General features: G+C 43.7%; 1 protein-coding gene across 1 annotated transcript; it reads left to right on the top strand.

Moving 5' to 3' along the window:
- Positions 1-2,375: 2,375 nt before the first annotated feature.
- On the top strand, positions 2,376-8,924 carry LOC105896274 (NACHT, LRR and PYD domains-containing protein 1 homolog). The gene is made up of 7 exons (XM_031562953.2): positions 2,376-2,697; positions 3,139-3,306; positions 3,446-3,487; positions 3,607-5,329; positions 7,939-8,022; positions 8,386-8,553; positions 8,808-8,924. The coding sequence occupies exons 1-7, from the start codon at positions 2,676-2,678 to the stop codon at positions 8,875-8,877; spliced, it is 2,277 nt and encodes a 758-aa protein (XP_031418813.1). The 5' UTR covers positions 2,376-2,675; the 3' UTR covers positions 8,878-8,924.
- The last annotated feature ends 5,399 nt before the right edge of the window (positions 8,925-14,323 follow it).

A 14,323-nucleotide genomic window follows, 5' to 3' on the forward strand; every position in this document is an offset into this window, starting at 1 on the left:
AAAATGAATGTTAAAATTGACTGTAAAAGTGTCATCACCTATTTTGTTCATAAGAATAACGATTTGGAAATTCATAACTAATTTGACTATATTATTTGTCAAATTCCATCTACACAAAAAAGCAGATATGACCCCTAATTTCAAAAATGTCCTTACGCGTTGTTGTGCCCTGTTGTGATCAAGCAGCTCCTCCGTAATGCAGAAGTTATCGTCAACTCCCCACAAAAAAATTTACATGCAATCGAGTAGAAATCAAAAGCACAAGTTTATGTGGCACTTGATGTTTTAAGTTAGCGCACAACATTGTTTCTGGACATGCTCATATTGTTGAATTATTTTCCGGGCACATTATTTCTGCGTTTCTGTTTTTTAGTGAGGCATTGTTTTATGAAGTCACCATCTGAGAAAGGTTTCCCGTGTTGCGCTATGAGTTCAGCTACCTCGTAGCTGGCTATTGTAGCATTTCTTTGTCTTTTGTTAGCACGGAAAATGTACTGTTGTTGAGCTCGCATGTTAGCTGCCATTTCTCTTCTCGCTTTGCGCCAGTGGAGGACGCGTAGGTCTGATGTTTGCTTTCATAGTGTCGTCGACGTCCATACACTCTTTCATCACTGCAACAGTTTAATTGCAAATCAAACAGACAAACATTTTCCCTTGACTTCTATGAAGAAATATTAATTTCCCCACCGTGTCTGGCATTTTCTGCACACAATATGTGTGGGTCATATTCCATTATATTTTTAGAATTTGCTCTTGGCCAATTCAAAATGCGGTTCGCCGCAGTTGTAGTTTGACACACCTGTGACACGCACACAGTACCGTACTGGACTTTGATACCATGCAGGTGCTTGTGTCGTGGGGTACAGAACTTCGCGGCAGTGAATACGTTACGCTCATGGTGACAGACTCTCTATTGTGTTGCGCTTTTCCTCCCGCCCTCGAGAGCAGTGGCTGTAAGTTTTTTGTTTGTCTCACACTGTGGTTAATATGTTTAAGTGACCTATATTTAGTTTCTATGAGCTGTGTTAGTTCGTTGATATGTACAATTAAATGATTCATTTATGTTATGTGCTATGACTATGACTGTTAATGGCTAACGTTAGCACTTATTAGCCAGCTGTGCTGTATTAATATAGTAACTTGCTGTGTTAAATCAGAGACCTTAACAGTTTCACTCATAAGTTCTCACCTGTGCATTTAGCGTTTATGATTTATTAAATGAAATGATACGCATATACGGCAGTGAGGGAAAGTAAAGTGTTTGATATGTAAGAAATTAATAGTTATCCCAACGGCTGGGATCAAATATGAAGTCAAATATGAAGTCAACATTTGTAACATGACGGTCCAATATGAGTTTGTTTCTGGCGTTCTTGAGAAGGCTCCATTTTCACTTCCATAGCCCTTGAGTGGATCTTGGGAGTTTAGGCCTTGGTGTAATGTAAGACTTTACCACAACAGCCAATGGGCATAATAATCTTATGGAAAATACTGGTATGTTAAACTGGCGATTGCTTTTGGTGTTTACTGCTTGGCTTATTTGCTCACTTTTGTAACGCCTTGACTGTTTCACAACTTTCTTACTTCGTCTGTGAAACTAACAGCTCTGACCTTTGAAAGATCAGATAAAAAGGAAATGTTCACCGGTCCACCCATGCCCATATTTGGCAGCAGACGTTGACATCTCATCTCTCTCTCTCTTCCTTCCATTAAACACTGCTTTGCTGCACGGATCTTTTTGGATTTCGGTCTTTCCTGTCCCCTCAATTACCCAGTTGGTTATTCAGTGTTATCAGAGAAATACCTCAGAGATGTGTGGGATACTTTGTCAACTTTGCCTCAGTGTGGCATCTGAATTGTACACATGTTCACAGATTTAAATGGCCTCGACCCAGACCAAAGGACCCTTTTGGCCTGTTTGGGATTAGTTGATTAGCTGGAGCCTCAAGACCACTGTGCACTAAACTAGTGACAACAACTGCAGCTCGCTCCATCACCTCAGTTCAGTTTCATATATTTATAAAAGCACCTCTCACACAGAAAGCAGAGTTAGGTGGAGACAGCATCTTCTCTCTGCCTGTTCTCATCTCTTCCGTAGCAGCACCGCCCTCTGTTGGCTAAAGGTGCTTACTACACAACAGTTGTGTGCTCTCCCTGACAACATGCAGGTATAGAAGAACATTAGCATTGTGTTAGATATATTTCGTTTTGAAGTTTCAGTGGACATTTTGTCTCCATAAATGGTACAGACTGAAACAGAAACTTTCTTTTACAAATTGATTTAAGTGTCGTTTGGTCTGATTATAATTGAATTCAGAACAATAACCTCCTACTGTAGAGTCATGTGACACTCTGTATATCCCAGTGTGTGTGGAACATTCTTGATTAGGCAGTTTGTCAAGACATGTCTTCGGTCTAGTGGCCTATAAATGTCATGTCTGAGAAGAACACGAAATAGCTTACAGGTGCGTCTCTACGGCAGCTAAAGTAAAGTGTAGGATATGTAAGAAATGAATTGTTATCTGTAAATAAGACTTATGTCTGTCAGCAACAGATTGTTCGAATCGAAATATATTATTAATGTAAGTTGTTGGCATTTATTAATTTGTATTGTAGATGTCCTAACACTGGAGGGTTTGACTTAATGGCAACCTAGTTCAACAGCAGTTCCACTCATGGAGTCATCCTTACAGAGGGGTAGGTACCCACCCATACTTGCACATACTGGTTTTTTCCACACCATTTATTTAAACAAAAGGACAACTGACACATAATGGCCAACAAGCAAGGATCTTAGACACACAACACAGACCGGTGTCAAGTTATCCGACACTGTTTTCTGTGGTCCCCGCACTTCTTATGTTTGTCCCTTGACTTCCATTCATTTGCAGTTATTCGCGCAACTGCTCTTACTCACGCTGTTGGAATAATGTATGCATCATTTCACTTTTATAATGCACTACCATACCTGAAGGACGTATACACATAGAATGGACCAGAACTACAGTAACAATTGCGAGACATTTTTATCTTAAACTTCGACCCAGTCTAAAGCCCATAGGATATGACAAGGTTTTTTAGTAAGGGATGTGACTGTCTCTAGTGCTGCTGTTTGATAGGTCTGCTCTCTGTTTGAAGCCTTGACAGGAGAGGACCCAGAAGAGGCTGCAAGTGGCTTCTCTCCTGAAGCTCAGGATGGGAAAATTGTAGCTCAGGGTGGAGGCCATGTCTCGGCTCCAACCGTGACACGCAGTACAGTTCAGGGAAACATCAGCATCAACTCAAACATTCATCATCATTATCATAGTAAGAAAAGCACATTGAATTCAACAGTAAAGTATTTATTGAAGCCCTGGTTTGAGTGTTAATATAGAGGACATGCTTCATCTACAGTGCTGTCACTCACACACTCACACACACAATTCATCCTCTTTATTCTCTGAAGGTCTTGGGGTTTCCGCTCCGGCAACACCACCACAGGACCCTGGTAAATTCAGATTTTATTCTGAGTAGACTTAAATTACTATTTCATCATTATATCAAATTAAAATTAAAACATAATTTGAAATAATAGTCAATGCTGTGTATGAAATTGTTCTTTTGTAGATCATACCTCCAAAATAAATGAATACAAGACATCCATCTGCTCCACATATAAAAAAGTGAAGGAGTATAACTCTCGACCTGGTGAGAATGTACTGCTGCCTGACCGCTACACTGAGCTGCTGATCGTTGAGACACACAGAAATCAGAGAGAAAGAGAGGAGGAGATCCGTTGTAGAGGAGAAGATCACCAGCAGGTCTTAAAAACCAGGGCAAGTGAAGCATACAACAGAATCACTGTGGACCAGTTGTTCAAACCCGATGACGGTGGAGATGTTCCAAAGGCAGTCATTCTTCAGGGCAACTCTGGACATGGCAAATCCTTTACTGTTCAGAAGATCATGTACGACTGGGCTTCAGGAATAGTATTCAAAGACCTGTTCCACCTTGTTCTTCACCTTAAATGCAAAGAGCTTAATGAAATCTCAGAGGCACATAGTCTGGTGGATCTCCTGAGCTACTGTCCAAGCTTCACCAGTGAGACAGCAGAGGTGCTGAAGGACTCAAAAATGAAAGTGCTCTTCCTCATTGATGGCTTTGATGAGCTCAAGTTCTCATTTGAGAAAACTAGCACAGTGCCACCTAAAGACCCTTTCAGAGAAGCTCCTGTTGAGGCCACTCTGAGCGCTCTGCTGAAGGGGCTGGTCCTGCCTAAGTGCTTCCTGCTGGTCACCACCAGGTCCACTGCTTCAGACAAACTGAGCAAGCTGCTCAGTGATTCTCAGCGTTTCACTGACATCCTAGGCTTCACTGAGGAGGGGGTGAAGGAGTACTTCCAGAGGTTTTTCAAAGAAGAACTGCTTGCAAAGAAAGCATTTGACTGTGTGAGGACCAACGAGACTTTGTACACCGCCTGCTTCATCCCCGTCATCTGCTGGATCACCTGCACAGTTTTCAGGGAGCAAGAAGAAGGCATGGACATCACTAAGGAACTAGAAACAACCACCTCTATATTTGAGCACTTTGTGTCCATTCTGCTGAAGCATCACTGCCAGGATTTGAGTCAGCCTGAAACACTGCTGAGGAGCCTGGGCCAGCTGGCAGAGAGAGGGTTACAGGAACATCAGGTCCTGTTTGATGAGAAGAGTTTGTCTGAGGCTTTCCCTGATCCATCACAAGCAACCAAATACAATCCTTTCCTCTGCAAATTCTTGCTAAGGAGGAAAGTCAAACAGGAAAGAATGTATAGTTTCATGCATCTGAGCTTCCAGGAGTTCTTCGCTGCTCTCCAGTACCTGATGTTGGAGAATGAGGAAGAGGCACTTGACAAACTACGGGAGTTGTTACGAAACGTTGAACGTTTTAAACCTGTCATTCAATTCCTTTTTGGGCTTTCAAACAGAGACATTTACCCAGACCTGAAAAAGCAGTCCTGGCCATCCATTAAAGCTCATCTGCAGGAATGGCTTCTAAGCGTTTTGGAAAAGGACAGAAAGCTTCGAAAGGGTTTGGCGCATTGGATATATCAAGGTGTGAATAATCGAGATCTACATTGTCTCTATGAGCTCCATGAGCTCCATGAGGAGGAGTTTGTAAGGGAGGCCATGGAGGTTTGGGGTAAGATCAAGTTTCACTTCATTCCCCTGACGAGGACAGACTGCTCGATGCTGCTGTACTGCCTGCAGTGCTGCTCGACCATCAGAAGTCTGGAGCTCACACAGTGCAACATAACAGCTGAGAAGCTGAGGATGTTGCAGCCTGCACTGAGCAGGTGTGAGGAGCTGGGGTGAGTGTGTTCCTGAATAGAGAAATGTGTCTTCAGATTGCATATTATTAGGGATAGGGGGGAAAAATCAATTCAGTTACAAATCGCAATTCTTGTGTGTGACAATTTTTAAAACATGTCAGACGTTCATGCTGCACCTCAATCGCACGTCTGGAAGAACTTTCATAATTTACGAGGGAAAAGTGAGTTAGACATGAGCTGTCTGCAAACTATGCCACGGAAAGATAAAGTATTGTGGTAATACGACCAACATACGTGCTCATATCACTCGACACCATCCTGAGTTATCAGACAAAACGGCGGAGGAAGCCAAACCTGCTAGCAGCAAACAATGAACGCTTGATACATGTTTCAGTAAGCTCCCCAGTAGTTCAGAAAAGGCTAATCAAATCTCTCATTTTATATGCAAAGAACTAAGTCCATATAGTGTGGTCGAAAATACAGGTTTTCATAACATGATATACACTTTAGAGCCGAGGTACACAATACCATCAAGACGTTTCTTTTCTGCCCTGCCCATCTATAACAAGGTCAAGACCGAATGAATCGTTGAGTAAAGCTGAACGAATTGCTCTTGTACTAATTATATTTAATTTACCTTTTATTTATTGTTTAAAAGTAGTTTAAGTGGTATACATTTCTTAATCTGTCAGTTTGTGTGCAGTTGACAGGGGCTATACAATAATAGGGCACATTTTTATTTATTTTCTCATTAAGTTAATGTGAAGATTTAGGAATTAAAACTTGAAATAAAACTTGGAAAGCTCTAAGTGAATTTGACTGTGTTTTTTTTGAAGGTATGATTCAACTCTTTTCCATGGTCCAGTGTTTTGAAAAAAAAAATAACCAAAAGAAATTGCAAGAAATCGTAATATCGAATCACAATACTTACAGAATCGCAATACCCACAGAATCGTAAAACATATAGATTCGCCACCTAAGTATCGTATCGGGAGGTCCCTGCTGATTCCCATCCCTACATAATATACAGTCATATCGGTTGACCCAGATTAGCACAATATTATAGAGATAGAATGGGGATTTTCACACAGCACTAAAACACCTTTCAATCATTTCACCACAAGTATAGTTTTTATTGTGCAACAATACAAGAGGTGATTGATGAAACAAATAACTTTTTGTTCTCTTCAGAGTCAAGTGCCAGATTGACCTTCTATGCAACTTTGAGTATTGTTTTAACATTCACCAAAAATGCATATACATACTGTATGCATGGGCGCTTTGTCCATAAGAGCGATTTTGGGCGACTGCCAAACGGGAAAAGGAGAGATTTCTTTTCTGTCCGATTCTACCACTGCTACAGTGGTTTTGAGTGTTCTAGACTGTCTGATCTGCCTCTGAATGTCATTGTCCAATCAGGCTACAGTCGTGCTTTAAATGGCCCCGCCCATTTTGGGGGGATTTCAGTGAGGTTGAAAATCGCCCCAGACATCTCATAGACTCTCATGTGAAATCATTTTTTTCTACATTTTTTTCTACATTTTTTTCAAGGCTTTCAATGCAATCTCTATGTGTTCCGTGAGGGCTAGCACTAACGTACTTTCGTCAAGCTTTTCATAGGTTTCACAGTGTGAATGTTCGCTACTTGCACTAACACTGAGGTATTTTCTATGTAATAACTTCTTTTGCTTTTCTATACAAGATCAGTCAATAAATATTTTTGATTTTGACTTATATGTTGTCCCCTTTATGTTGTTACTGGACATATCATGTGTCCTGTTAAGCTATTTTACATCATGCAACATTTGAGTAATGTGAATAATGAATAATTAATAAGTGGGATAATTTATTGTGGAGTCACATCATTTTTGCTTATGAAAGTTCCTGGATGCAACCCTCCTCCACCTGTAACTATAGCTACTCTATGTAGCTAGAGGGGAAATCTTTGTGTTGTGTGCTGCCATCTAGGGGACAAAAATATAAATTGCTGTATGAGTTAATCAGCTGACACCAAATTGATACCTACTGAATGGGTTGCCTAAATCATTAGGGAATGAATTCAGGAGTCGCCACTGACTGTATGTCTCCTATATAAACCACATCCAAACACAAAATATCAAAGGTTCTCTGTGGTTTTGTCAGGTTGTGGGCAGGTGTTAGTAGGAATGCCACCCTTGCTCCTGTCAGTTTTTGACAGCATGCAGTACAATCATTTCAGTGAGTCTGCAACCTATTTTATCATTCTATCCCTAATATGTTATTTCCAAGTGCTGTTAGAGCACCACGTGGGTCTGGAGGAATTAAAGCACCCATTGGGCTCTTAAATGAAACCCAGCAAAATAAATTGATTTTATACCAGTTGAGTTGACATTGAAGAATTCAGTCTCACAGTTGTGCTCTTGTCCTGAGCCTTTGACTTGTTAACTGATCTGTTGCTGTCATCATATTCATTACCACATGATTCCACCAGCCAGTGGATTTGGATGTGAGTAATTCTACTCATGGGGTACTCTGGCCATGTGGAAACATCTGGCCATCAGTGTTTTCATATGTTCAGCTTCATCTGTGTGTCATGCTGTGGTCTGTTTGTGAGAGAGCTGATCTGTTGTGGTTGAATGGTCTGATGGCTGTCTTCATGTTGTTGAAAGGTTACATGTGGAGAGCCTGTCAGATGCTGATGTTGTTGACCTGATCTCAGCTCTGGGGCAGGGAAAGATCCTGACTGAATTGAGGTAATCATTTTACATTTCTGATTTGTGATCATAAAGAACTTGTACAAGTTCTATGTGTTCAACTCTACATTAGGTAAAGCAAATATAATGTGTTCCTTGTGTTATATGCTTGTTGTCTTCCCTTCTGTTTGTGCCGTCCAGGACTGAATCCAGTTTATACCCAGTTTAGCTTTGCAGTGTTGGGGAGTAACATACAGTAAACAAATCTGCCATCCTGTCTTCCTTAGACAAAGTTGATCTTAATAACAAACGGGTCAGGGTTAATTAAAGTAAAGAGAACATCAACACACATGTATAATGTGTGAGTGCAAAATAAAGAGACCAGAAGAGAGAGATTGACATTGGTCTGTATGTAATTCACAGAGTGGCAGAGAGCAGCCTCTCACATGAGAGTGTGGAGCAGGTCCTCAGTGCTCTCTCCAGGCAAAAGTCTGTGGGTACCGTCCGTCTGTCTGTGAGGACCATGACCTTTACCACGACGGACCGGTGCTTGGACTTCATTCAGAAAACAAAGACATGCCGTCACCTGACGTGAGAACAGCAAGATTGCTCAAATTAACTGATTATCATAGCAGTCAAGGTTGATTAACTGCAAGGTGCTGAACTGATGGTGTGTGTGCTTGTGTGAGCGTGTGTGCGTGTGTGTGCGCCTGCCTCCGTCTATGTGCATATGTCTGTACTGAAGGTTATATTTCTATCTTTTGTTGGTCTACTCTGATAGCCTATTATCAATTAACTGTTATTTTATTGGTCAGTCCCCATTGACTCTGTGATCTGATTGGCAGGCTTCAGGATAATTCTTGGCCACCCTCCTCTCTCTTTGTGATCAAAGACTCCACCAGAAGACTCAGGTGAAACCTCCCTTCATGAGAAGCTTCACTGTCTGTGTTAATAGTGTTGTATGTAAACGTTACAGGTTGCACCTGAAGAGTGAGCATTGTTATCTGTAAAATACTAAACTAAGCCCTCATGTGCCTGTGTTTCAGTCTGGATTTGAATTCACTATTACCTTCAATAATATGTTAGAAATAGAATGGATAATTTCACACAGCACTAAAACGTTGGGTTACGGCTGTAACCTTGGTTCTGTGAAGGAAAGAAAGGCTGCCAGACGGCTAGCCCAGAGGGCTGGAATATAATCCGCGCATGCGCGATTTCTGAGGAAGACTTATATCAAAACAATACTCACGTAGGTGTGCCGCGTCACTCTATATAAAACTGAGCGCGGCACACCATCGTCCTCATATAAATCCTGAACGCGAAGTCCAGAGCGACGACAGAGCGACGACAAAGTCTGGCAGCCTTTCTTTCCTTCACAGAACCAAGGTTACAGCCGTAACCCAACGTTCTGTTTCAGTCAAGAAAGGCTGCCAGACAGCTAGCCCATAGGGCTGGAATACATGTATGTCACAACGTCGCGGAGGACGGACCACCCAGCAGAGTTCAATAATGATAGGACAAAGAAATGTCTTTCAGGCTTTTATTCAACGCTGCACACAAGAGCATACATCTGGAACTCTGTAGGATACTCAGTTAGAACTCAAAACTGCATTCCCGAATGACAAGCGGGATGTCACATTTAAGGAGTAAAACCTGGCTAAGGTCGAAGGTGAAGACCAGCAAGCTGCTTGGCAAATCTCATGCAATGGAACTCCTTTAAGGAGAGCCCACGACGTAGCAATACCCCGTGTCGAATGGGCCACCGCAGTTGTTGGTGCAGAGAGTCCTGACAGCTCATAAGCGCACTTAATAGCCTCCACCACCCAGTGCGACAATCTCTGTTTGGAAATGGCTTTCCCTTGCTGACCTGCACCGTAGCATACAAAAAGCTGATCTGTTACCCGGAAACTTTGCGTACGATTGACGTAGCAGAGGAGGGCCCGCACTGGGCACAGACAATTAAATGTTTCATCCTCCTCTGACCCAAAGGGAGGGGGATGAAATGGGTCCAAGGCAATGACCTGGTTCAAGTTCTGGGCTGAGAGGATCTTAGGCACCAAGGCTGGGTTAGGACGCAGCACAATCCCAGCCCCGTCCGGCTTGACACAGAAAGTCTGCATGCACAGACAAGACGTGGAGTTCTCCAATGCGCTTAGCAGACGTGACAGCCAGTAGGAAAGCTACCTTCAGAGAGAGCCATTTTATATCTACATCTGCCAAGGGTTCAAATGGAGATTTTGTCAGTGCCTGGAGGACTACATTGAGTTGACACAGAGGGAAGCCGTCTTGGGCGTAGTCGCTGAGCTCCCTTTAAGAATTGTATGGACAAGGGGTTAGCTCCCACAGTTTTGCCATCTATACGCTCATGGCAGGCTGAAATCGCTGCAAGAAATACCTTCAAGGTCGAAGGGGACTTGCCCTGTTCAAAGAGTTCCTGCAAAAACTCAAGTACTGACGTTAGTGAACCTGACCTTGGGCATTCGTTCCGGCGTATGCACCAAGTCTTGAACGTCTCCCACCTATAAGAATACAGTGCTCTTGTAAAGGGAGCTCTAGCACTCTGCAAAGTCTGTGTCACCGCGCTCGACAATCCTTGAGCCAGGAATGTGTCCCTTTCAGAGAGGGGTCTGGATGCCACAACTGCCCCCCTGCCTGGGATAGTAAATGTGAATCTCTGCAAACCATGGCGCTTGGTGGCGGCGTGGTGCTACCAGTAAAACCTCCAAGTTCTCTCTCCTCGTCTTCTCCAGTACTGCTGGGATGAGTGAGGTTGGAGGGAAGGCGTAAAGGAGGCCCTGAGGCCACACGTGCGCCAGTGCATCCACCCCTAAAGGAGCCTCGTTTCCGCATAAGGAGAACCACAGTGGGCAGTAGGCCGACTCCTTTGAGGCGAAAAGATCTACGCGTGCCTTCCCCAAACGAGCCCAAATCAGGTGCACTGCGGCTGGATGCCACCTCCATTCGCTCGGATGCGGACGGCCTCTTGACAACAGGTCAGGTGCAGAGTTCAATGAGCCCGGAAGGTGTACCGCTCTGATGGAAGAGAGATGTTTGTCTACCCAAAGAAGGAGTGTTTGAGCCACACTGTGTAGCGTTGAAGATCTCAGTCCTCCCTGGTGGTTTATGTAAGCCAGGGGTCTTCAGCCTTTTTCAGCCCAAGGACCCCTTGGCTGAGAGAGACACTGAGCAGGGACCCCCACCCCCGCCGCCCCAAATTTGGGCCTGATATTCATATAATTGGAACTAAGTGTCTGTCACACACACACACACACACACACACACACTCCCCTACACATGTTTGAACAGAATTACAAATCATCTGTGATACAAAACTCGTTTCAATTTATTCCGTTTATTATTGACATTTTTTTCTCCCTTACAGCCATCACTCTGTATTAAATTAGGGAGGGACAAATAATTGAGTAGCTTGAGAAGCTTAAGTATGGATGAAATATCTCATACCTAGTGAGATTTCTGACGTTTGAGAATTCATCATTCACGTCTTTGGCAACAACATTCTCCCTATGAAGCAGTGAATGAATGCAGTGCGTCATACATGGCTCTTGCACCGTCTGTGCACATCGCGACACATTTTGGCCAGGGTATATCATGTTGACGGAAAAAATTGTCGATCACTTTGAAAATCTCTGAACTTTTTTTACCTCCAGGCATCTGTTTACAGAATAGAAATTCCTCCTGCATCTCATTTTGATCGACAAATCACAAAGAAGCTAAAAGCTGAGCGTCATTTGACACATCGGTGCATGGATTCATTTAATTGTAGTGCAAAAAAATCTGCCTTCGGGAGTTTTGCCACTAGTAGTGCCCTCACATCAGCTGGCAATTCATCAATAGGGCGGGCATTGGGATGCTTTTCAGTTTTTTTACGTACTCATCCTTCCCAAACATTGTTTTGCACATATCACTAGCTGTTGGCAATATTAAACTTTCCGCAATTATGTATGGCTGTTTGGTCTGAGCGACACGTAGCCTAATGCAACTTGATGAGAGTCTTTTAAAGCTAGCTCGCACAGTTTGGCTGATTGTCTCATCAAGGTCTGCTGGCCCTCAAAAGATTTTAAACGGGAAATATTAAATGTTTTTTTTGTGAGCATGGGATGTCGTTGCAGCTTTGATGGTTTCATAGTTTCGTTTGATAGCACGGAAGAGCAAACCACGCATAATTCTTCACCATCGGTCTCTTTGTAGGTGAAGGCAAACTTCAGATAATTCTCTGAATATTTACGTGTCTTCTCCCATTTGCGCTTTTCGCTGTTCATGGAAGGGGTGTTGGTATCCTCTGAAGGTAGATCATCTGAACCAGTGGTGTCTGACGAGGAGCTTTTGTTCCGAGAAATTACAAAACGATCAATTATTTCAAATTGTATGGTTATGGCAGGTAACGTCTTTTGGCACCAGATAGGTAAATGTAGCTAAAAGTGCATATGTTGCCATTATGATCAAATAATCGCATGAAGACTCATGGGTAGCCTATGTATTATTTTTAAGGAATAGAAAGCAATTTTTACGTTCTGTTTATGTTTATGTTAGCCTGGATACCAGACCGAACTTAGCCCCGCCCACAATTTTTTTGGTTGGGAAGTTCGGTCTGGCATTACTCCATTGAGGAGAAATTATCTGCGGCTCGATATCGGCCGTACCAATCAAATTGTTAAGGCGGGCTTTATACGATGATGGACAGATGATCAACAGGAACGTAGCCAACCACGTCACCAACACACGAGTTGAATTCGTTTTCAACAAACATGGCTGCCGCTGGAGAGCTGAAATGTATAGATTCGAGTCCATTTAGACATTGACAGTGCATTCATTTTGAAAGAGGAACAGAGAAACGCGATTAAGGCATTTGTCAATCGAAAAGATGTTTTTGCCTTCCTTCCTACGGGATCCGGTAAAAGTGTAATGTATGAGCTGCCCCTGGTCACATACTACGTTGTTCTGATTGGTTGTAGGTAACCAATTGAGCGAAGAGGCATTTTTTCTCCTGGTTCGGTTGAAACACGCCCCATAATCACAGCCCAATGGAGCGATATCAGACTCATATTCTGACTAGAATTATGAGTATGACATCGTCAGGCTATGTTTATGTAGTCTTTTGGACGTTTTGAATTTTTGGAAGAGGGTAAAAATGCTTCAGATGAAATCATTTGGCGGACCCCCTGCAGTACCTCCGCGGACCCCCGGTTGAAGACCTCTGATGTAAGCTATTGCTGACATGTTGTCTGTCCGCACTAGTACATGTTTGTTCTTTAGTGCCGGCAGGAAATGGCAGAGAGATAGGTAGATTGTCCTTAATTCCAGAACATTTATGTGGGTGGAGTCCCATGGAGGATACCACACTCCCTGAGCTCCCACACCGTTCAACACTGCTCCCCAACCTGAAAGGGAGGCATCGGTGGTTAAGACCTCGCGTCGGCAGACCCTGCCTAGCTGAACTCCTCTGCTCAGATTTTGGGGTGTATTCCACCAGTGGAGAGCCCTTAAGCACCTCGATGTTATCAGAAGGAACTTGTTCCGATCTTTCACAGGGTGGAGTGCCCTGGACAAGTACCATCTCTGTATGGGTCTCATATGCAACAGGCCGAGGCGAACCACCTGAGAGGTCGCAGCCATCAGGCCCAGAAGTCTCTGGCAATCGTGGGACCGGACACTGCTTTGACCCGAGAAGTGAGAAAGGCATTGATACAAATTGACAATCCTCTGGTCCGACAGACCTGCTAACATGGTGACGGAGTCCAGACTTACCCCGAGGAAGATGATTTGTTGTGACTGATTCAGCTGGCTCTTCTCCACATTGAGAGACAGGCCTAGCTGTTGCAGGTGGGCTACGACCGCTGCTGTGTCCGACACGGCGTGCCGTCTTGATGGTGAACAAATCAGCCAGTCGTCCAGATAATTTAGCACTCTGATGCCCTGTTGGCGCTTTGCCGGCGGGGGTCTAGGCAACAGCTGGTCCCACTATTTCTTGGACTCCCTGGACTCCTTAGCTCTGCGGAGCATTTCAACTGCTCCAGGCCCGAAGGTAAAGCCAGGACTGAGGGGCAGCTTCATCAGAGTATTTCTGTCAGGCTCTGGGAGCTTTAACTGAGCCAGCCACAGGTGTTGCCGAGCCATCCACAATGAAGCAATGGAACGCCCGCTGGAGTGTGCCGCTCCTCTAGCAAGGTGAACCAGCACCTCTGAGACCTTCCTTAGTTCCTTCACCACCTCTTGTGCGGGGGCAGCAGAGAGGTCCTCTATGAGCTCCATTTGATACAGCGCCAGAACGGATGTAGTGTTCATAAGGCGTGCACCAAAGGCTGTACTGTAAAATGTCCTCTTTAGCCATTTGTCAGTCGTT

Source organism: Clupea harengus, chromosome 25 (genome assembly GCF_900700415.2).
Source record: "Clupea harengus chromosome 25, Ch_v2.0.2, whole genome shotgun sequence".
NCBI lineage: Eukaryota > Metazoa > Chordata > Actinopteri > Clupeiformes > Clupeidae > Clupea > Clupea harengus.

What these genes read in the sequence shown, in the direction of transcription:
- LOC105896274 (XM_031562953.2), top strand. Translation starts at nt 2,676, where the DNA reads ATGGAGTCATCCTTACAGAGGG. An exon ending in GGAGTCATCCTTACAGAGGG is followed by an intron (nt 2,698 to 3,138) that starts GTAGGTACCCAC and finishes CTCTGTTTGAAG; the next exon opens with CCTTGACAGGAGAGGACCCA. An exon ending in CATTCATCATCATTATCATA is followed by an intron (nt 3,307 to 3,445) that starts GTAAGAAAAGCA and finishes TATTCTCTGAAG; the next exon opens with GTCTTGGGGTTTCCGCTCCG.